Source organism: Arvicola amphibius, chromosome 6 (assembly GCF_903992535.2).
Source record: "Arvicola amphibius chromosome 6, mArvAmp1.2, whole genome shotgun sequence".
Taxonomy (NCBI): Eukaryota; Metazoa; Chordata; class Mammalia; order Rodentia; family Cricetidae; genus Arvicola; species Arvicola amphibius.
Genome location: NC_052052.2, coordinates 43300191 through 43323427, shown reverse-complemented (window position 1 = coordinate 43323427; position 23237 = coordinate 43300191). Strand labels below are relative to the sequence as shown.

The window sequence follows — 23237 nt, the reverse complement described above, 5'->3', positions numbered from 1 at the left end:
GTGACTGGGAAGAAGAAAGCATTCAGGGAACATTATCCACTGTCAGCTGTCATGGGGGACCGCTCTCACTCTCGGCTTCATCTTCCTTACGGCCATCATTGGTGGATTTATTTTGTGAGGAGCATTATCCTTCCCTGTGGAAGCAATACATTTTCTGGGGGCTTAGCTCTTACTGATATGACAAATTACAGGTAGCTTATTATCCCCAGCATGTCAAGTTGTAGAGCCTCCACCTGGCATTTGCGGCTCTCTCTCATTTGTGTCTAAAGAGTGTTTCCCCTTCTTATTGCTGCCTACCTCCACCAGGCACCAGAATTCCTCCTCCCATTCCACCTCTGTGCTTTTATACGTGCTGATTCCCACCCATTGTAGAATGCCCCGCTATGTGGCGTAATAAAACATGTTGAGTCTCTACTCTGCATCCGCTATTAAGGCAGACACTTATAGAAGTGATAACAATCTTCACCCATAAAAAACAACTAAGACCCAAGAATTTTATTCCAGACAACTAGGATGCATAGGGGATGGTTAGGGACATCTATGTGACTTCTCAGAATATTCTAGGATGGGCCTCAGGACTATACTCTCCACCTCTCAGACAAAGGGTGAAGAGCCACAGCCTCACTGGGCATCAGTCCTGATAACCACACCAGGAAGACAACCTTTCAGATGAGGTAGAAGGGCACATCTGTGAAGAATCTCTGGAAACGCGTGAGGCCCTGCCCCATAGTAATGAGGGTGGAGGTAGTGTCCCATTACTGCGAGGAGGCCACGCGGCCTTTCTGGGGCACGTCTGCTCTCCCTGGAATTCTGCCCTGCATCTGGTCTTAGTGAACACGTAGGGTGAGTGTATTGTGAGACTAGAGTTTCCTCAGAGTCTACCAGGTCAGCTCAGCCTGAGGGAGAGGCTGAGTTTCAGCAGACAGGGACATTGTAGGTCAGGACTACAAAGCTGTGGCCAAGAAGAGCTGTGACTAGGAAATCACTGGTTAGTTAGAAGAGCCAAGGTGACGAATACATGCCAGGATGTATTCGTCGATGTTTCTGTCAACTTGATACAAGCTAGGGCTAGGATCAGTTCAGAAGAGGGAACCTCAACAGAGAAGATGCTTCCATCAGATTGTCGTATAGGCAAAACTCTAGGGCCATTTTCTCCATTATTGATTGACGTTGGAGGGCCCAGCCCACTATGGGAAGTATCACCCCTGGGCAGGTGATCCTGGGTATACGAAAGCAGGCTGAGCAAGCCAGTAAACAGCATTCCTCCATGGTCTCTCCTTCAGTTCCTCCATCCAGATGCCTGACGATTTTCTGTTGGCTTCCCTAGATGATGGACTGACCTGTAAGCAGATGAACCCTTTCCTCCCCAAGTTGCTTTTGGTCAAGGTGTCTTTAGAACAGAAATAGAAACCAAACTAAAATAGAAGGCAAAAGATACTGGCTTTTCCATGGGGAAGCAGCTTTGGCAAGAGACCTTCACCAGCAGCTAAGTCTTGGACTCCAAATCTGTAGACCGCTGCAGTCTGACTACCTAGATCAGCTTCCAGATTTGCCTTTTACCATATGGTTGTATCCTGGGAAAGAGAGACGGGAGCAAGCACTCAGTGGTGTGATCCTATAAGGAGGTGCCATGATGCTAACCACAGGAGAAACTCCCTGATGTCCACTCGAGATAATTCTAGGAGTCACAAACCGCCCATCAGCCCAAAGGCCTTCTCCCTAGGAAGTGCATCTATTCTGTTTACTAACCCACAGCTTCTGACAACATGCCTGGGAAAGCCTGTGACCAGAAGCTGTGGATTCTTCAACAGAATAGCTTTAGGTCTGAAGGGGCGTTGTTGATCGGCAGTTATGATTAACCAGACTAGCTTTAATATATATAATATTCAGCTTTAATAAAGGAAAGAAAAGGGAACTTACAAATCCAAGGTTCCAGCGAGGAGCGCAGGAAAACAAAGAGTAGGTGCCCCCCTCCCCCCGCAAGATTTTATAAGTAAATATTAGCCTAAGGGGGACACGCCTTACAAACAAGGTGATTGGCTGGGCTTCCCCCTCATAGGTCGGAGGAGAAGGTTGGAATTTTGGGTGCAGTAATGTTGGGACTGGGAAATGCCACCTGTATTTACCACTACCATGTGTGGGTTTTTTTTTTTAAGTTTTGTTATAAGATAGTAAAGTTCTATATGGCATTTTCATCCCTCCACACTTTGCTTTGGTTAACCTTGTCACCTCCTTTTCCTCAGTACCCCCTCACTGCTGAATTATTTGCTACTAATAGATTCAAGAAGAGGGAGTCATTGCCTTCAATCCTAACCCCACTGGTCTCAAATGGAATTCTAATCCAAGGGTTATACAGGTGACCCTAGTTAAACTAAATAGGTCACACAGCAAAACCCAAAACCCCGTGAATCTGGGAATGGGACAGCTGGATGTGGGAGGGGTGCTAGGCATGGTGCAGGAGGTGAGAGAAGGTGCCGGGGAGGAACATAGTCAGAATACACTATATTCATGTATGAAGCTGTCAAAGAACAAAATTCATGAGAGGGAAAAAGTGTTCCACCATCAAGTCTCTGAGCTCTGGAGATGGGCGAGGAGAAGGTGGTTTTAGGAACCAGTTCTCTTTGTACGTTCTATAAACCAAAAATGGAGTTTGTGTTTTGACATCAGAATGGCTGAGATTTGGGACTTGGGAGATGGTTAAAATCCCTGCTGTACACAAACAAGAGGACCTAGTCAGTTTCCCAGTACCCACAGTTACTGTATGTACTCTCTATGTACATGTGCAAGCATGGTTGTGCGCATCTATAATCCCAGCATTGGAAACGAGGAGAAAAGAGGATCCCTGGAGCTTGCTGGCCAGGTAGCCCGCCTGAACTCCTGAGCTTTGGGTTCAGTGATAGGACCATTCTCAAAAACTAAGGTAGAGTGCAGGTAAGGAAGGACCCAACAGCAACCTCTTAGCTCCACACAAACAGTGCAGAGAGAGAGAGACGGAGGGAGGGAGGGAGGGAGGGAGGGAGGGAGGGAGGGAGGGAGGGAGGGAGGGAGGGGAAGAGGAGGAGGAAGACGAGGAGGAGGAAGAAGACGAGGAGGAGGAGGAGGAAAGGCTTGTACATTGCAACCACAGTTCTTGAGTTCCGGTGCTCCCTAGCAGCTGACACATTGACCCTCTTCCAGGCACACAGCCAGCTTGTTGAATTCAGGATCTGGATGAGTAGGCTGATGGCCCATTTTGGCTTTCCTGAAATGGGTGACCCTAGGCACCCACATGGTAGTCATACTGTTCATTTGCAGGCTGTGACTTGCTTACCCCAACAGCTCTATCAGAAACTTATTCTGAGTCTAGTAATGTAACATATAAATCGCTTTTTTAAATTTAGATTTCTTAATTATGAATTTTAGTGAGCATAAAAAGTAATGGGTTTCATTGTGACATTTTCACACACGCTTCCCAGTTTCGGGGAGAAGAATGGAACTGTACTAATATCACTTTCACTGTGCGTGGGCACACCACACGGGCCGTGTTTATCATTCCAGTTCTTTAGACTGTGAAGCTGAGGCTGTGACGCTTAGCAATGCAGGTTCCCCCAAGCAGGTTGTCATGATGAGATGGCTTTGGAGACTGGGGCGAATTGTAGCTATTGGCCTGGAGCAGGAGTCACTGGCCGTTCCAATTATATACACATGATTTGTGGGGTAGAAGATTTCAAGGCTGAGAAAGTTCAGGGTGACACTCAGAGCAAGTGAGTGTCTCTCTGTGCTCTGGGAGGAAGCCAGAGTCAGCCAAGGTTGCACCTTGATGACAGAGATACGGGCAGCAAGGAGCCGCTCACCCCCTGCTAGAAGTTCTACCTGACCTGAGGTTGCCTTTGTGGTGCATCTCGGGATGCAGAACCCACTCTGGCTTGGAACAACACTCAGCCCTATGCTGGAAGAGTCACCATGGAAGGTCAAGTTTACCTGACCCTTTCCAGTAGCCCCTGAGGGCTTTGGCTTGCTCGGCCCTCACTCCCATGAGCTGCAAGACTGAAGTTGCCCTTCTTAGCCACTCTCAACCAGTCTTAATTTGTGTCTGGGGATGTTTGTTCACTTTTAAATTGGTTTTTTGTTTTTTGAGGATGAGAAAGCAAACTGTAACAGTTTTCCAATGTTTTTCCCATTTGAAGCAGGAACTTGGAACTTCCCCTTAGCATCGTCCCATCACATGTGGGCTCTTTTCTAACCCCATAGCTTCTCTGGGACTCCATGGAACACATGAATATTGATCATGCTGGGTCCCCTCAAGCCCGTGAAGATGGGAGGTGCAGCGACCATGCCAGTTCCAGCACTGCATCTACAGGGGTCTTTGAGGGAGTGAATGATGTTGAATCAACATGAATCTATATGGTAGACAGATACATACCTAAAGGGTAGGATTCAAAGTATATTTCCTCATATTGAGTCAAGACAGAGAGACCCAGCCCATCTTTTGATGTATGTAATCATGGACCAAAGGCAGAGGAAAGCAAGCAGGAGTCTCAATAATTCAGTTCAGAGAGTCAGACGTCCAAATTCTAAACTAAACGCCTCCATTTCCCATTACTATAGGGCTAGCAGCAAGATTCCTTTCAACCGAAGGAGGATTTACCACAGTAGGGAGAGAAAAAACCCAAAGAATATTCTGAGATAAATTAAAAGCAAAAGTCCAACATATCATATTTCTAGGTCCCAGGAATTATCTTAAGCTTAGGTACCAATTCTATCAGCGTTCATAACCCAGCCCTGAGGGGCAGGTATAGCTCTGTGCACAGTTAAAAAGCTGTATAAACTGGACCATAGAGCATGTACAAAACTGGTAAAGGATGGAGCCAGGACCCAGGCATTCTGGACACAGTGTCCATATCCTTAGCCTTTACTCTCACCATCTTACCAAAGGGACACAATGTCAAGGCCTGTGAAATCAGAAGAACTCGAGCACCCTGGTTTCCAGTCTGCAGCTTCCTACATGTGAGTTTGGGCCAACTACTTATCCTCTCTGAACTAAGTAAGTACTTGTTTTAACATGGGACCATAAAATGAGAGAATAAATTAGAACTTTAAGATGCAATAATCATTTTTCCCATATAAATATGGGATGCTTTTAACTATTAGTAGCCAAAAGAGCCTTGGATGATACAGGGAGCCATTTGCCTTGTATGCTGTCAGAAAAGGGCAGGATGGGTAAGTAGGTAGCTGGACACTGACCGGCTTTATCAGTAACTTAGAAGACCTATTCCAGTTAGGATATATTAACAAAGGACATGGGTAAGAAGCAGTTCATTTCATGCTGGTGAACTTGGGACTGGGGAGTGGACTGGGAACTTTTGAGACAGCTGAACTTGGGTCTGCAAATCCACCTCTCAGAGCCTCAGAGATCTTCCTGCCAAGAAAGCAGCGATTGGCTCGTGGTGAGAATTAAATCTGATCTGGAAGAAAAGCATCAGGCAGGTGGGACATTCTTCCTAGCTGCCTGTCCCCCACGCCCACCCTACCCCCCAACCCAGCCCCCTTCCAGACTCCTGCTGTACCCAGGTGGTGGGAAACTGCCAGATGCTCCCCTCTGGGAATTGGTTTCCTCAAGTGGGATGAGGGTGTTCTCAATAAACAGCCATATTTTCTTCCTTGTGTTTACCTGCTTACAGGTGCAAGGAGAGGGAGCCTCCTCTTCCGCGGGGGTCTTTGTTCTGCAGCAATTAAAGGCGCCTTGCTAATCCTTCTGCCTCCCAGATGCTCCGGGGATATTTTTAACTGCTCTCTTTTATACGCCTCACTCCGAAGACGTCTTATTACTCATTTCAAAACTCGACAGCTCTTCTCACTTTGTCCCCCATCCCCTTCTGATGCACAAAGGGAGAGTGAGTTCTAGCAATCAAGCCAAGTTCTGCCTCTGTTCGGTCTAGCCCAAGAGCTGCACGGATTTCTTCTGTCCCCATCCCCACACGGTGGCCCAGCTCAGGGTGTTAGCCGCGGCGTAAAGACTCGTGTGCTTCATGCGACAGAATGCTCAGTTTCACTTTATTCACAGTAAGCTTCAGGTGCCTCATCTTCTGCTGTGGACATCAGACTGACAGTCATGGGACCGATTAGGACAAAACTGAACCTATAAGATAGAAATATAAGATTAGAAAACAGGGGCAAATATTGCCAACACAGAGTCATCAAGTCCATGAGTATCACCTTACCGTTACTAAGATAGCCACTAGGACTGGCCTAGGGGGTGTGCACTTGGAAGGCCATGGCAGAGCTCTGTGAGTTAGAGGCCAGCCTGGTTTACAAAGCAAGTTCCAGAACGGAGCCAGGAGTGTTACACAGAAAAACCCCTTTCTTGAAAAACAAAAACAAACATACAGAAAAAGATAGCCCCGAGGTAAGGAGATCATTTGCATAAGCTGGGAAGGGATGGCCTCTTGGGGTCTGCTTTAAATAACTTTGAGATGACATAGCCTTTAGTATGCACTGCCTGTATTCTGGGGTTACCGGCTAAGCGTGTCTTGAGTATGAGTCCACGTGGTTCTCATAACTGCTCCGAAGTGGGGACAATTATTCCGACCATGCAGTGAGAAAGCGAACTTCGCTGTCAGTGCCCAGCCCAGAGGTGCACAGCTGGCTCTAGAGTCTACACTGTTAGCCACACTGCCTTAGAGTTGAGGGTGACCGTAGGTTAAGTAATTCATAAATTAAGTTTAAAGCCTAAAGCTGCAGATGGAGATAATGAAGACTAGACATAGCAGCAAAGAAAAGCCCGGCCCTGTGTTAGTTTTTATGGCTAAACAGACTTAACTTGTAAACTACTGGCAGAGAAAAGAGCTACGCTTCATCCATGCCTGTGCACAGGGGACCAGTAGGATTAATGGAGCAGTTAAGAGAATAAAAAACTGCAAAAGACTCAAGGTAGGGCTGATCCTTGTGTAACCCACCTGGGTTTACACACAATGATGGCCACTCTGACTCTCCCTAAGAGGCTGGAGACACTTGCCCTCTCCATAGGTCATAGCTGGAACAAAGGTCTTTTGACATCCTGGAAGGTTTTCAGGCAGGCCTCCTAGGGTGATAGGCTAGGGTCATCCTGAGAAGATGGCCTTGACCCTAGGGAAACTATACCAATATTTATTCATGTCTTTATGAACCAAGATTGAGACCTAGTATTGAAGGCTGATGAGAGAACCTGAGCAGCACATGTGGTGTCGAGGCTTCTGGAAAGGGGCTTAGAAGAGGAGGGCTTAGAGGCAGAGTGGGGCGGACAGAGTTGAAGGCCACGGTGGCAGTCCCTTATTGTCTTGTCTTGAAACTGCCACTCCCTGGGCCTCCATATGTCGGCCCTAGCCTCCTTCTCTCTGTCTCTTTTATCTCATAGTGGTGAATGGCTCTGTAAGGAACACACGGATGACTTCACACCGATGCACACTCATCAGTCACCCTGGGACCCCTCAGAAGTCCCCAAAACCAGTGCATTCTACCTCGGCTTTGGTGCTTAGCGTGCTCTGAAGAGGTTGTCTATCTCTTCCTTGCGCCTCATCTTTTGTTTATTGACCTAAATGTGTCTTCCCAGCAGCCCTTACTAGTGAGCCCAGATACATACCCAGATTTATGTCCCTTGGGGCTGGTCTCAGCATCTCTAGGTCTCTTAAGAACCTGTTAGACTCTACTATAGCTATCCAGACCATTCCCCCAGACCATGGGCACCTGGAGGGTGGGGCTGCCTTTATTCAGATAGATTTCGTGTGTCCTGTGCTTCTGCGGCATCCTACTCATGGGGTCACCCAGGGATTGGGAGGACGGGCCAGTTAGCTCTGGATCCAGTGCTGTTTCTGGCGTGTCGAGTGTCACTCAAACTCTTATACCTTCTCAGCACCCTGGCTTACCATGCAGTCTTCAAGGTGATGCTCCAGGACAACTTGACCCAATCTGCAACTTCCCCACCTCACTTAGGGGGAAAGAAACTGGAGACCCAAGCCAATCCAAAACCACCAGCACTTCCCACACCTCATTCCAATTTCACCGTAAGGTAACCTAAAGCGGTATAATGAGATGAGGTCAGGAATCACACATAACTGTGTTCACCATGTTTCAATAAGACAAATCCTGGTCACCTGTTCCTAGGAGGCTTTGGATCTCTGTGGTCACAGGTCGAGGCCTGGCTAACAGGGATTAGCAGGTCTCAAAAAGCAGTGTTCATCTTCCGTTGACAGGCGCATTCCTAGACTGTCCCCAAACCGGAGTCTGCCTTCACAGCCCAGAGCCTGAGAGGGGTGGCCAGGCTCATCTGTGCTCTAGCTGGAGCTTTAGACAAACTGTTCCAGTAGGGAAGAGCCCTAGGAAGTGACTGTCATCCTGGTGGCACTCCAAGAGTCACAGCAGGATAAATTCACCACCATGAGCTGAGCTGACCATTTCCCCAAACTTAGGTTTCATCCTGGCTGGAAACTCCCGCATCCCCTGGCCCTTACTTCCATTGTCAGTGTGGTAGTTTGGTTGTAATTGGCCCCATAATCTCACAGGGAGGGGCACTATTAGACGGTGTGGCTTTGTTGGAGAGGGTATGACGTTGGAGGACATGTGTCACTGTAGGAGCTGGCTTTGGGGTTTCCTATGCTCAGAATACCACCCAGTGTCAGTCAACTTTCTGTTGTCTGCGAGAGGAACACTCTGGACCCCAACACCACATCTGCCTGCGTGCTGCCATGTGCCCCATTATGGTGCTAATGGACTGAAATTCTGAAACTTTAAGCAAGCCACCAGAATTAAATATTTTCTTTATAAGAGTTGCAATGGTCTGAACTTGCTCTTTGGAGCCCATTCACTATGATGGGATACCTTGCTCAGCCTTGATACGGGGACGGGGTGGGGTGGGGGAGGACTTGTTCCTGCCTCAACTTGGTATACAAGACTTTGTTGACTCCCCTAAGGGAGGCCTTACCCCCTCTGAGGAGTTGAGTGGATGGGGTATGGGGTAGGATAGGAGGCGAGAGAAGGGGAGAGAGGGGGAACTGGGGCTAGTATGTAAAATTAAAAATTTTTTAAATAAAAAAATTGAATTCACACACACACACAAAGAGTTGCATGGTCATCTTGTCTCTTCAATAAAATCCCTAAGGCAGGCACATTCAAAGATTGCCACCCTTGCTTTCACATTCCTCGGTCACAGACTGTCTGTCTTAGCTCTCTGTCCAGTGTGTTTTATAGGTACATGACTCTAATGTTTTCATTCTGGTTAGAACATCTGGAGACCTAACTCCTCTGTAGTTCCTAGCTTTTACCTACTAAGCTCCTACTGCCTTGTCACTTCAGGCCTCTACTCCTACCCTGTCATCACCTCTATTATGATCTAAACCCAGTGTTTGCTTACTCATCAATAAATTATTACTAACAACACACACGCATGCACATACACACACATTTCAGACATTGTGCTAGGTGCTGGGGATCCCATAGGGAAGGAGAAAGAACGATGAAAGAGTACTTCACTGGTTCCTTGGTTTCTGTGATCTAAAGGAAGACTCAGGTGTTAGCCAGGGAAGCAGATGCATGAAGGGAGAATTATCAGCCGTGGTGTGCATTAGAAGCCAGGGGAGGGGATCCCGTGACAGCATTAATGTCCCTGTCTGTGCAGTGGAGAATGAGCTACAAAAGGGCAGGGCATCGTGTCAGCCCAACCTCTGCATCCCCAGCCCCGTTCCCTCCACAGTCCCGAGGGTCATTTACTGGGGTCCAGCCAGATGTCTACTTAGGATGACCAGGCCAGTGCAAGATGGCCCTTGCTGCAGAAGGTCCTCTTCTGTCTACCTTCACTTGGGCACTGGTGCCTTGGGGTCAGACACAGAAGTGAGGATGTGGGAAGAAGGGGAGGGAGGGATAAGGCAAGAGAGACAACGGAACAGAGGCAGTTGACCTGCTGTGAGCAAAGGAACATGAAGGCAGCCATTACACTGCCCTCCATCCCCAGCCTCTTCCTCACTATTGACTGAGAAATTGATTAGGCAAGTTGTTTAACCACCCTGAGTCACAATCCTCTCTTCTCAAAAAGGAAAAGGATGCAGGGAATGTCAGAATGTGTGAATTGATGGCCATTTTTACCTCTGAAATCCTAAAGTAGCTTGAAGATGGTGTTGGGATCGTCCCCGATGCCTTTCCAGAGAAGAAGGGAGCAGTTTTGTGCTAATTTCTTTTACTGACAGTTCATTTTCCAAGGCAACAGCCTAACAAATCACGGGGCCAATTAGTGTAAGAGAAACAATTGATCCTTGCGCTCTGTGAGCTCAGCCCACCGCCTCGGTGCTTTGCGGCGTATTTGGGGAATGCAGCACAGCACTAAATGGGAACTAATTGGACAGATGCAGCTGTAAATTGCACGCCACTGCACTACACTGCAAGCTTCCTATGGCAGCAGCATGGTCTGACAGCAACAGGAAGACTGTTACCGGGCTCACTACTCGGCACTGCAAGCCAGCCCAGCTTGAGTCCCAGTCCTGCTTTCTTGTCTTGCCGAGGGGAACACGGAGGCTCACCAAGGGTACAGAGGCTAGACATGATACCGAAGCATCTGTTCAGTGTTGGCTCCCTTAACCCTGGCCTCAACCCTCTGTGGTCCTGGCAGCCTTCTTAAATAAAGAGTCCTAGAATACAGTCTAGATGTCAATGATTTCACGACAGTGCATCAAAGTTCTGGCACACTGGGCAATGGAAACAACCAGAGGATTGTCTCCTGTGCCAGAGTCTGCAAGTTCATGGCCAGTGCCTACAGGATGATTCTTTTCTGTGCTGTGAAGGGCTCCAGTTCTCGTGGCTTGCTTGCCTCCTTTGATACCTGTTGGGTTGAGGCCACACCCCCATGATTTCTGCTGTGATTTTGTGTGGGGTTCTCTATCTGTGTGTCTTTCTCCAGTCTCCCCCTTGTATAAAGATACCTGGTGTTCCATTAGAGTCTCCGATATGGCTTCCTCTTACTGTATATGTAACAGGTGTTCTGGAATTAGGCCACACCCCAAAATGCTGAGGCTCAGGACGTCAGTGGAGGGAGGGCAAGGCATAGTCCAGCATGAAACAAGAGCATGTCGTTTCCAGAAGAGAATTGTTGAGCTGGGTGGCAACTGCTGATTATTAGGCATGCTGTGTAAAGGCAGAACGCCAGAACGTTTGCCTGATCTTATTTAATTATCTGCTCCATTCAGAGGCTGGGCAGTCTGTCCTCTGTGACATAAGCCGCCCATAACAGACATACATTTCAGGTTCTGATGTGCTTGCTTCTGACTGACGTCGTGCCTTGCCCCAGCACCCTGGTGTGTCGCTTCCGTGAGTCTTAAGAGTCCTCCTTTGGCCCTGACAACATCCGCTCTCCACATCACCGCCCTGCTTTGTAAATGAAGGCTTGGCCTCCCTGATTCTCAGTTCTGGCCCTCCCTCCAAGGGCTCCACTGTAATCAATTCACATTCTTGCAAGTTTCTGTCTGCATGCCACGCTTTCTTGTGACCACAGCAAAGGTTAATTTCAAATTGGTAACAACATAAAAAGCAATTTTCCATTAAATATAATGACCCCATTCCCGTAGTGACTTGTGGCAAAACATGCTGTTTCGTTTCATTCGCCCACATTCATTTACCTACTTGCTACAATAATTTTTATACCGTGAGTTAAAATGTTGAAATCATCAGTTATATTACTAAATGCCTTCATCGGCTATTAGGATTCCTTGTGCAGAAAGAAGCAGAAATAAAAATAAGAGTTTTAGAGAAACAGAAATAGAGACTATGGAAGAGCATTAGGAGCTATTCAGGGAGCACAGAAAGAACTGGGTCTTAGAACCAGCCATGTCTGGTAGCAACCCATATTCTATCAGCCGTGTGACTCAAGAGAACCCCTTCTGCTGGTGGATTTATGCCAACCTGACACATGCTTAGACATGCCTGCGAAGAGGGAACCTCAACTGAGGAACTGCCTTCAACAGACTGTCCTGTAGGGAATCTTCTTGAAGGAGTTAATTGATGGAGAAGGACCCAGTCCACTAGGGGTAGTGTCATCTCTAGGCAAGTGGACCTGGGCTGTAAAAGAGAGGTAGCTGAGCTAGCCAGGAGAAGCAAGCCAGTATCCCTTAGTGATGGACTGTGAAGTATTGATGAAGATGAACTAATAAGCCCTTTCCTCCCCCAAGCTGCTGTGGGTCATAGTGTTTATCACAGCAGGAGAGACGCAGACTAGGACAGTTACTTACCTCCTCTGGGTCACAGTTGTTCAAACAATGAAAGCAGGGGCAATTGCCTGTGACGTTATTGCATGGGTGCGATGAAGATGGTTGCATAGAGTACTTAGTACCTAGCATGATGCTAGAAGGTAATATCGACTCTCTGCATAGTATCATTTGTATAAAAAATATAGTCTGGGAAAAGAAAAAATACAAAGTCTGAATCCTTATAAATACTGAGAATTTCCAAGTCTCTCCCTCTCTTTTCCTCTCTCTCCCTCTCTCTTCTCTCTCTCTGTCTCTGTCTCTCTGTCTCCCCCTCTCTCTGTCTCTCTGTCTCTCTGTCTCTCTCTCTCTCTCTCTCTCTCTCTGTCTCTCTCTCTCACACACACACACACACACACACACACACACACACACACCAGCTATTCAAGAGTATAAATTATGCCCATGCCCATGCAACCTGAGCATTTCAAAATGCTCTTACAAAATGAAAGGCCCTGCTGATATCCTGCTATCACACCAGGAGCACAGGAAAGTGGCTGCTGCCATTCTGGGCACTTCTCAGCACAGTGTGTCTTTAAAGTTCAACGCCCCCCCCCCCCACACACACACACACTGTTGTATTTAGGGGCAGCAGTTGCTCCAGTGAGCAGGACAAAGGCGTTTTCTCTAACTTACTTTCAGTGAAATCACAGGTCAGTGCCCTAGTTTCTCCTGCTCTTGGGAGAGAGCCCTAAAATGTGTTACCCCCTCCATCTCTGATCTCTCCACCACTTGATATATGAAGACATCAAGAGAGAGCGAGGAAGAGGGAGGGAGCATACTGCTATCTGCTTGTTCCCAACTTATGAAAACTTTGAACCACACAGAAAATTGTGAAAGGGTAACTCTCAAACTTAACCTTTTGTTTCTATATCTCTACATGGGTTAATGGGTCAGTAACTAAACGGGTAATAGCTACATCAGGACTCAGAAGTTCGGGGGGTTCATTGCTTCCAGGCCCCTTTCAGCAAACAATGCTAGAAACCTATTTTTGAATCATAACCCATTATTGATATTTCCATTTCAAATTTAACACTATAGAATTTCTCTTTAGGTTTTACAGTTATCCTTGTTTCGTCTGTCTCCCATGGACCATCTTGCTTACTAATGACTATATTTGTGTACTTGCTTTATTCTAATATATAACCAAAGCTATCACCAAAATTATAATTCCAATATGAATTACTGCTGTCAATGAGCCAGGCACACACTGGAGTTTTCCTGGTCCCACTTGTCCTAAGTCTGTTTCCTCCTGTGACGGGAATAATGATGGTGGCTGGTATCAGAAATCCCTGGGTTTCAAACGCTAGGAAACTTGACTCAAATAAACCAATTTCACAAAGTCTTGTGACCAAAGGAAATTACTGATATCTGTAATTGAAAATTAGAGGGATAGATTCCCAGAAACACTGGGATCCAGGTTCTTAGATCCCATTGTAAGGTCAGAAACGAACCCTCAGATCTCTTCTGTTTCTGTGACTTGATCTCTTATTCTTTTCACTTTTGTTTCTCCCAGACCTTACCCGGTTAGCTCCGTGGCAGCCCCATTGAGTTTGTGAGCTCTGGGTTCCAGCATAGCCGCGATGTAGCTGATCTATAATGTAGAGACATTGGATTGAGAATTAACTCATTTGCCTCTAGAAGAAAAATAAAACTAAGCGCCGTCCATCATCCAGAAATGCTGGACACATTAAATGGTCTGCTTCCCCGCGCCATGAGGAAAGGAATCTTCTGGTAGTACAGACAAAGGAACTGGGGCTCCATATGAGAACGTGGCTTTTTCAAGGTCACAAAGCCATGGAAAAATTAAAATCCCTCCATTACATGGCATGCCTGATGTTTCCTGTGCTGAATGTAAAAGTAAGAGCCAAGTCACCAGGACATCTAGGCCAGCCCACCAACTGCCATGATGCTCTGGTCACCCTTGCTCATGCGCCCTGGGATTTTGAGTGAACCCCAGTGTTAGAAAGCTACTGTTGAGGCTGGTTTCCCTGGTTGAGTTTTTACGTCTCTTGAACAGCAATCAGCTTCCATGACACTTTAGTGATTGCTAAGTGATTAAGCACACCTGTTTCTTCTTTGCCTGTGAAATGCATCTTAGGCCAGATCACAGGTCTGGGACGCTTTCTGCTAGTTGACTGACTCATCTCGCTGTTTGAAGCAGGGTCCTTGTCACATCTTTCCAGATCTGAATGTTTATGCCGTACGACTAGAGAGCTGTGAAGAAACCATTAGAGCTGTTGTCAGGTTATGAAATCTACAAAAGAATTAAAGAAACGCCGAGGGCTAAGAAGGACATGCGCGTGTACTGAGTCCCAGCACCTCATTTTAACTGCCAAGGCAAATGAAGGTTTAGGGCAACAGATAAAGAGTTAGTGGGGCCAGAGAGTGGACAGGCTTTGGCCCCAGATCTTGCTGACTGATTTGTTGCAAAGTTCCCATTTTAAATAGATACAGACAGATGCATAGAGGGAGAGCAGAGACTTGCAGTTGCCAGCCGCTATGGGAGAAGGCGACAGGCTGTTTATTGATACAGAATGTCAGTTTGGGAAGATTAAAATTTTGTGCAGGTGGATGATTGCAGAACAATGTGAATATGCTAAATGCCACAGACTTGCATACTTAAACTGCCAAATTGTATGTTATGAATATTTTTTAAAGTATAAACGTGCTGAATCCTGACTCCATATCAGGCACTATATTTGATCAACAGAGGGAGGAGACAGGACATTGTCACCTTCCAGGAGCTGGCTCTCATGGGGAGAGATACTGATTAACACAATCTCATCCACAGAATGGCAAACTGTATGGTTCCAGGCCCACCCACCCCAGTGAAAGGCACAGCAGCTGAGAGGGCTTGGGCTTCTTTGGGGATGTCCCAGGAGCTTCGAGAAGCTGTATCTGTATTAAGTTCTGAACAGGGTGGGGGAAGATGTGGAGTGGGGGTGCTTTCTATGCACACGGAGCATGGGGAACATGCTTGAAGGGGTCTCTGATTAATTCAAGTGCCAGAAAAAGAGCCACGTGGCATTAATTGAGGGGACTGTGGTGACAGAACCCAGGGATACCCCCAGATCACATCGGTCGGGGTGTGCAGGCCCTGCTGGGCTTTCGGTCTTTGTCCCAAAGGCAGTGGGAAGCCTTTGGTGTGTTTCAAGTACTGGAAAGCATTGAGGAAGATCACCACTGTGGGAAGACAAGGCCTACATGGCCGAGAGATGAGCCAATCTGGTATCTGCCACGTAGACCTTATCTACCTTATCCATCACATTTGTTTTCAGTCTCTTCACACTGTGATGTGACTCTCCCAGGAAAGAAGTGTGTGTGTGGGGGGGGGGGGGGGGAGTAATGTTGCTTAGTATGTGAGGAGAGACTGAGCTACTCTCTTAATCTATGTATGATACAATAGCTGTGTGCCCTGGATAACTTATTCTGTTATGATAAGAAGGGAGAAGGAGGCAGCCTGAAAGGCCACAAGGGAATGGAAAAGAGATGGTATATGCATTAAGTTTGTGATAGGAAATAAAAGCATTTTATATTTTTCTTCCATACATAAAATATTTATTGTACCAACAATTAGTGTAAGTAAAAAGATTCATATCTTAAAGTTTAATAGTAATTCCACCAAGAGACGGCCTTCTTTAGATTGTCAATTAGGTAATCAATGGACTTCCGAAGTTCCTATACAATATAAATAAGCATCCTTGTCTTTCTTCAGAAACATGGTCATTCTGAACATACTGTTTTGAATATGCTATTTCAAACTCAACAGGATGCTGCTCTTACATTTCCATAGCAAAAAAAAAAAAATACTTCTATGGATGGTTTTTGCCATACTGCATACTGTTTCACTATATAGAAACATGATTTTTTTTTCCCCAGCTAGTCAGTGAGTACTTACAGCTTTGGATATTTCTAATTTCTCACTGTTCTTTGGCACTGTGGGGAGTATCTCATATCCAAGTCTTTGTCCGCAGGTTGCATTATTTCTGGATAATTAATTCTCTATGAGGGGAATCATAGGGTCATTTTGTGCATGATTTTTAAGGCTCTGAAGCACAGTCAACCAGCTCTCCAGAGAAGTTGCATTTCCACGGATAACAAGAAAGCAGCCCTCCTCCCCAGGTCCCCCGCACCATGCTAAGCACTTTATCTGCTAACTTATTAATCCCCTCAAAGTAAGAGAGAGATGCTGCCATTATCCCTGTGCTGTGCCCACACGTTTGCAGCGACGTGTGTGTCTCCACAGCCTCTCGACTCTATGTGCCATAGTTATCCTTCCCTCTACTGCGAAGGGAAGAGAGCCTGCCACATCTATCTGGCATTTTTAGATGGCTCGGTTTGCTGTTTCCAGAAACAGTTGGGGCTCCAGTGTCCTTCGTCGTCGTCATCTACAACAGTTAGAGAGGGGGTGTCTGAGAAAGTAAGTCAGAATGACCTTTCAGTGCTGCCCCTGGCGGCACATGATTAGACTAGTTGTGCTCTGCTCTGTGCTCTCCCTGGCTCTAGAGCATGCGCCCTCTCCCGCTTGTCACGTGACCTCTTCCAGCTAGAGACCTTGACAGAAACCTGATGCAAGATTTCAGGGTGCCAACCAGGGAGCAGTTCCCCCCCGACCTGCTCCATTTAGCACTTGATGATGGGGTGCCCAGGAGGCTGATGCGGAGGTTGCCTCCCAGCCTTGTTGGCACTGCATCGTGGTGAATGCATCCAAAAATATGTTAGAAAAGAGAAAGGCTTTTATAATGAGCCCAGGCCTCCCTTTGTCTTGTAAGGTTCTAACAACTGTAATTGCTTATCATGTGAAACAGCGTGTTGTTGTTCATGGATCTATTTTTATTCTGTGTCTATCTACTTATCTGCTGTTTTGTTGTACTTTGTTTTTTTTTTTTGTTAGCATACTTGAATCCTGGTGGGTATTTTTTCCCATGAACAGTATTGCCTCAGGGAAGAGAGAGACAGAGAGGGAGAGACAGAGAGAGACAGAATGGGGCACATTATACACAATGACTCTATGAAAGCTAAATGGTAGAATTTATTCCTTAAAAATAGCTAATAGGAAAGACTTTAGCAGATGACTTTCTAATCCATACTGTATTTAATTGGCTGTATTGAACCATAGTACAAATTAAGTCTTCTCTGTAATTTATTCTGTCAGACAGTAGCCCCCCAAACAATTTGATACTTCATTTAAACATTGTTAAATGGCTCATGGAAATGCAAAGAAAAAGATCTAATGATGCTAAGAATCCCTCTGTTCACAGAATGAATCCTGTGTGGAATGTTGTGAATGAGCCCAAGTCATCCATTTGCTGGGCATGGATTGAGTACCTACCATGAGCAGTGCACATCAAGATGGCTCGGCCGGCTCTCCGGCTCTTCCTCCCCTTTGGTGCTCATTGGGTATCAGTTACTGCACCAGGGAAAGCTCTTTGGGAACTGAAGAGAACACACCATGGACTGTTTCCCGCAGGTTTAACATTCCCAAAGCAGAGGAAAGGAGAACCTGTGCTTAGGAACTAGGTGCTTTCTATAACACAACCTTTGCCCTACTCTTCCGGAAACTTCCCATTTATCCTTCCAGACTTAGATTGAGTCCATGGCCTCTTTGGTCAAGTCTTCCCCGTGCCCCTTCCGTGGTTCGGCTCCCAGCCTGTACAACACACATTTTATGTAAATCTTACCGTGGTATATATTTTAGGTTTTGTCACATGCCTGTTTTACAAGACCATGAGGTTCTTGAGGAGAGGACGATGTTTTCGTCATTTGTTTAGGTGTATAGCATGAGACCCCGATCATAGGAAACCCTCAATACAGATGCGATGTGACTAACTGGATAAATAGACGATTTGGGGCTAAACAAAGATTCTTACTTGAAAGGGCAAATGTGATGCTATGGGGTATAGGGAAGGAATTAGTAAAAAAGGGAAGGAGTCAGGGAAGGTTACTTCATGAGCAAGATACTGCAGTAAAAGTTTGAACACGGGCGTGGTGCGGTAGTTCTGTAAATAGTGGGGTTGCGTGGAAAGCGTGGGAGAGGAAGGCAAGAGTGATCCACAGAGAAAATCACACGGGCAGTGGCACAGAGGTGGGACGGTCCAGACTCCAAAAGGGAGGAAAGAACTCCTTGGGTTGTTTGTAGGCCAAGGCACCTAAAACTCATGTGGAAGAGGGGATCAGACTGACCTGAGGGTATTGGCGCCTGGACGGTCCATGGTATAGGGAAGAGGTTGTAGGATGAGGGGTCCTGAAAGCCCTGGTTTCGAGACCAACAACTACTTTTATAGTAAGAGTAAGTCCTTCTGAGGCACTGTTTTCAATGAGAAATACATTCGAGGCTTGAATAGCGTGTGCCTTCCTCCCATCCTCAGCCTCCCACTCAGGTGGCATCGCCTCTTGATGGAGGAGGGTCTTCTATCAATCTGTTGATTTCATTGGTTAATTAATAAAGAGAACTGCTTGGCCTGATAGGTTAGAACATAGGTGGGTGGAGTAGACAGAACAGAATGCTGGGAAGAAGGGAAGTGAGTAATGAAGTTCTCGCTACAGCCTCTAGCTGGTCAACCTCTGCAGCCTCTGTAACAATCTGCCATGGCCCAGAATTCTCCACAGAAACACACGCTGTGGGTGAAGCTATCCTTGTCAGCCATGACCAATGGTAGCCTCTCTTCGCCATTTTGGTGTTGGCTCTGCAGATACCACACAAAGGAAAGTCAGACAGCGTGAACTGGAAATGATTCCTAAGAACTAGAAGTAAACTTTTCCAGGTCAGGCTTCCTTGACTGTTTTCCCTGTGGCCCCTGTAATTCACCTCTGTGTGCTGTGATTTATTTCCCTCTCTGACCTCAGACACTTGCCAGAATTACAGACAACCTCCGTCCCTTCCTCCTCTCTGGTTCTTTATTTCACTTGCTTTCTACTCCCTCTTCGTGAGTCTCAGCTTTTGCTTGTTGAACTAGAGAACCAGGGAAAGAGAAAAGAGACCTAGCTTCTAGGCAACCCTGTTCTTGTCAGTGCTTTGCAGCCCTAGGGAAGAAAGACAAGTCTACAGATAGTAGTGCCTAGGACAGTACAGTCTCGGATCTCTGGTCTCTTCATTTAAAAAAAAAAAAAAACTCATACCCTAACTATGTAATGTTAAAGGTTCCTTGTGACTTCAAGTATCTTTCATATGTTGTACAATAAAAGCTCTACTTGAAGACCAAGGTCAGTTTCTAGGTTCAGCGAATGAACATCTATCTAAACCGTGCTCTGAGTTGCTGAAATGCATGTGATAGCACACCTGTAGAATTAACTAAATCCTCCCGTGCATGTATTTCCCCGTTTCTATATTGTGTCTGCATAGTGGAAGGTTGGGGAAAGTGGAGACATTTCCCCTCGCTGACAGTTAGCTTTCAAGTGAATGAGGCCCTTGGAGAGCATTGCTTTTTAGCATGTCATAAATTAACTACGGGAAAAGATCGTGTTACAGATATCTTTAAGTGCGTTGTGCGCGCACACTCACACAGCTAAGAGTTTGCAAGGCAGTATTAGGTATCATCAAGCATTAAGAATGTTTTGATTTTAAAATACTTAATGAGGATTTGTAGATAAATTAAAACATCTCCATCTGCTGTCTTCATGGTAGGTGATATTTTACCATTGCGCAGTCACCTCTAAATCTAATTCCGCCAGGAAGACTTCTAATCGCTGTTTAATTTTAGAGCAATATTCTGCTTGGCAATCAATAAGGCAGTGTCGTCAAACTTGGGTTTAATAGGAGACATGGATTGCATCCTCTACAGGGTGCACGGAGAGAAATACTTTCGGGCAAAGGAGAGAAGGGTGTCTTTGTCTCCCATTTTCCCCTGCCACATACCATTGTAGCTCACAAAAGCTTATAAAATCAATGCCCCATGTTGCGTGAATATAAATCTCATCAATTTTACATCATTAACACCATGAAAAAGCTACCGCTCTCAGAGCAATTTTCCTCTGCTAGCTAAATCTGTCCTTTTGATGAAACAAAACAAGCAGATTCCGATTGTTTTGCTAACAAACCCTTCCTCCACCAACTTTAATCATGCCAAAATCCACTCCGAGTACAAAGTTGTCATATTGCCAGCTGAGGGACTAAGGGTGTGAGGCAGTGACATTACTCTGCTACGCAGGGGGCAACGGGCCGCTAGAAAGAGGATGAGGCTGAAGGGTGAGCTCTGAGGGTCATCAGAGAGGCAAGGATAGGTCATATCTTGGCAGATGAAGGCAAGGCAGAACATTCTAGAACAGCAGATGATTCTCGTGGCCAGAAGCCTAGTTAAACAAGAGGCCAGGGATTGACATTTTGTAAGATCAGTGATCTCTAGAACGAAGGGTCATAGGCATCATGAGAATCAGAGGCCCAGTGAGCCAGACGATCCTAGTGGCTTCTAAGGCACAGGAAACCTAGAGGAGAACCTTGGAGAATGTCTCCCCTCGTGGCTGGGGAGGGTTTGTAGCAGCGCTGCCAGTGCTGCCTGTATTTCTCCCTCCCTCCTGGTGGTCAGGAACAGGAAAGATTTTGTACACCACCAATCTCATTCATGTTTCTTCTTGGACTATTTGAACCATGACCACTTGTTCAAATGTAAGCTAGGGAATCTAGCAGCAATACGCAGATGTAATTATAAATAAACAGTTGCATGTACCGAAGTATATAAATTTATTGAGAATAATTGTGAGCTTATGACTTTGAACAACAAGTCCACCGCCAGCATCACTTTAAAGAGAGGGGATCTCAAAGCGTTTCCACTAAAGTCAGGAATGAGACAAGAATGTCTACCCTCCCCATATCTGTTCAATACAGTACTTGAAGTCCTGTTAGATTTTTGAAATTTGCCTTTTCATTGCCGTTGCTGACTCCTGTAGAGCCAGGACTTTTGAATTAGGAGCCTTTGGTCTGGTTTTTCTAGGGGGATAAACTGTGGCGTGGAGACGTAGGTGGGTGGTTTGCATTAGTACAATGGCTAGAACTCAGGCTTCTTGATGTAGGACAAAGGCTCTTCGTTAGGATTCTGGACTGACCACCAGTGTCTTTGTCTTTTTGGTTCTGCAAGCCTTTATAGAGTACTAATTAAGATGATATATGAGATTATTGGAGGAAAATAACCATAAAGATCTCCATTGCCTAATAGGATGGGAAACTTTTCGTTTTGTGGCAGTTTGGATAACAAAAACAGAAAGGCCAATTTCAAATTACGGAGCATCATCCAGATTGCTTCAGCTCAACGAAGTAGGTGGAGCTGATGTTAGATGGCAGAGGTTAGGAAAACAGTCTAGTGTGGTGACAAAGGCCAGGAGTCAGGCAAGCTTAGCAGAGCAAACCTGTGAACATCTGCATGTGAGGAATCCGTCAAGCGTTTTAAGGGAACATTCCTGCAGAGAGAGGGAAGGCTAGCCCCGTCTGGGGGCTGCTTGGCAGATAGGGTGCTATCTCATGTGGTCATCAAAGGAGCTTTTCAAGAAGATAATGAGACCAGACGTTGCAGACAGAGGGATTCAGCCGATGAAAAGGATATGTGTGTGTGTGTGTGTGTGTGTGTGTGTGTGTGTGTGGTGTGTGTGTGTGTGTCCCTTCCTCTACCCACAATGGTGACTTTGAAAATGAATAGAGGAAGGCTTTCATCCCTCAATATAGCTTTTCGCCAGCTGCTGGGAAAACTCAGTAACCCCGCAGAACTAGAATACCGTGAAGTTCACGGCACCCCCTGGAGTTGTTCACGGGACGGTCTTTCCCACTGCATGCAAATGCCTGGCTACGAAAGTGTGTTCATTACCAAGACAGATTGGACCGAGCTATGCTGCGAAGGTTGCAAGCAGAAAGAAGCACATGGGATGAGTCAGACTCGGAAGTGTCGGCGGGTGGTGGGAAACCACCTTTGCAGATGCTCACTCCCATATGAGCAGTCCGGGTAGATCTCTGGTCACGACACTGAGACCATGAAGGGAGACCTCCCTTTCTCAAGGGCAGGCGTAGCTCTTTTTCCTTCCATCTGTAGCAAACAGCTTTCCCCAAGCCCCTTGGGCCATTCACACATGGCAGAAACATCTCTCTTATCCATCAACAGCTCGAGGGGTGTGTTCCCCGAAACATGCTTTTCTTTTGTGTGTCCCCAGGCCCTTCAGCATCACCATGCTGTTCATGAAATCTCCTACATTGCGAAGGACATCACGGATCACCGTGCTTTTGGATACGTTTGTGGGAAGGAAGGGAATCACAGATTTGTGGCCATCAAAACAGCCCAGGCAGTAAGTAGTCCTGTCTAAGATGGGTGTTTTCCTTATAACTGTGCAGGACAGAGCTAACACTGTTAATTTTCCCAGGCCCTGTCTGGCCAAATGATGTGCCACCCGGCAGCAGAATCCTACCTAGGAAAGATAAACAGCCTTGAAGCAAAGAATCATGGTCATACCCATTCATTTTTGGTTTTTTTTATCCTAATGGATATGTCCTAATGACTAATTATTTTCCCTTTCTGATTAAGCTAGATAGAGACACATATACAAATAAGTTTTCTTGTGTTCATAGCCTCATTTAAAAGGAAAATAAGAGAAAACAAATGGATGTTTTGCATATGGCCTGCCCTAATTTTATTGTATTCGGAATCACTAATAAATAAAAAGAAATGCCTTTTATGCTTATGATTATTATGAATTTGCAAATATAATTAGTTGAAGAAATGAACTTTAGCCTAGAAGCAATTTGCTAAACCAATATAAACAAGGTAGAATTAATTAAGAACGGAATGCTTTCAGTTTAATAGAGAAAGGAAGGGCTGCGGGTTGGAGCCACAAACAAAAATTAGTAGCTGCAGTTCTTTATTAATCTGTCTCCCCACCTTTCACTCCAGGCTGAACCTGTTATTCTGGACTTGAGAGATCTCTTTCAACTCATTTATGAACTGAAGCAAAGAGAAGAGCTGGAAAAAAAGGCACAAAAGGATAAGCAGTGTGAGCAAGCTGTGTACCAGGTATGCCTAG

The 23237-nt window shown here is 46.0% G+C and overlaps 1 protein-coding gene across 3 annotated transcripts in view; it reads left to right on the top strand.

The window, feature by feature from the left end:
• Positions 1 to 23237, top strand: part of Dab1 (DAB adaptor protein 1) — a 243998-nt gene that overhangs the window by 171920 nt on the left and 48841 nt on the right. For all 3 annotated transcript variants that reach the window (XM_038334853.1, XM_038334852.1, XM_038334851.1), the window contains exons 4-5: positions 22374 to 22505; positions 23108 to 23227. In XM_038334853.1, the coding sequence (XP_038190781.1) occupies positions 22374 to 22505; positions 23108 to 23227 (252 nt within the window). The remainder of the gene's footprint in view (positions 1 to 22373; positions 22506 to 23107; positions 23228 to 23237) is intronic.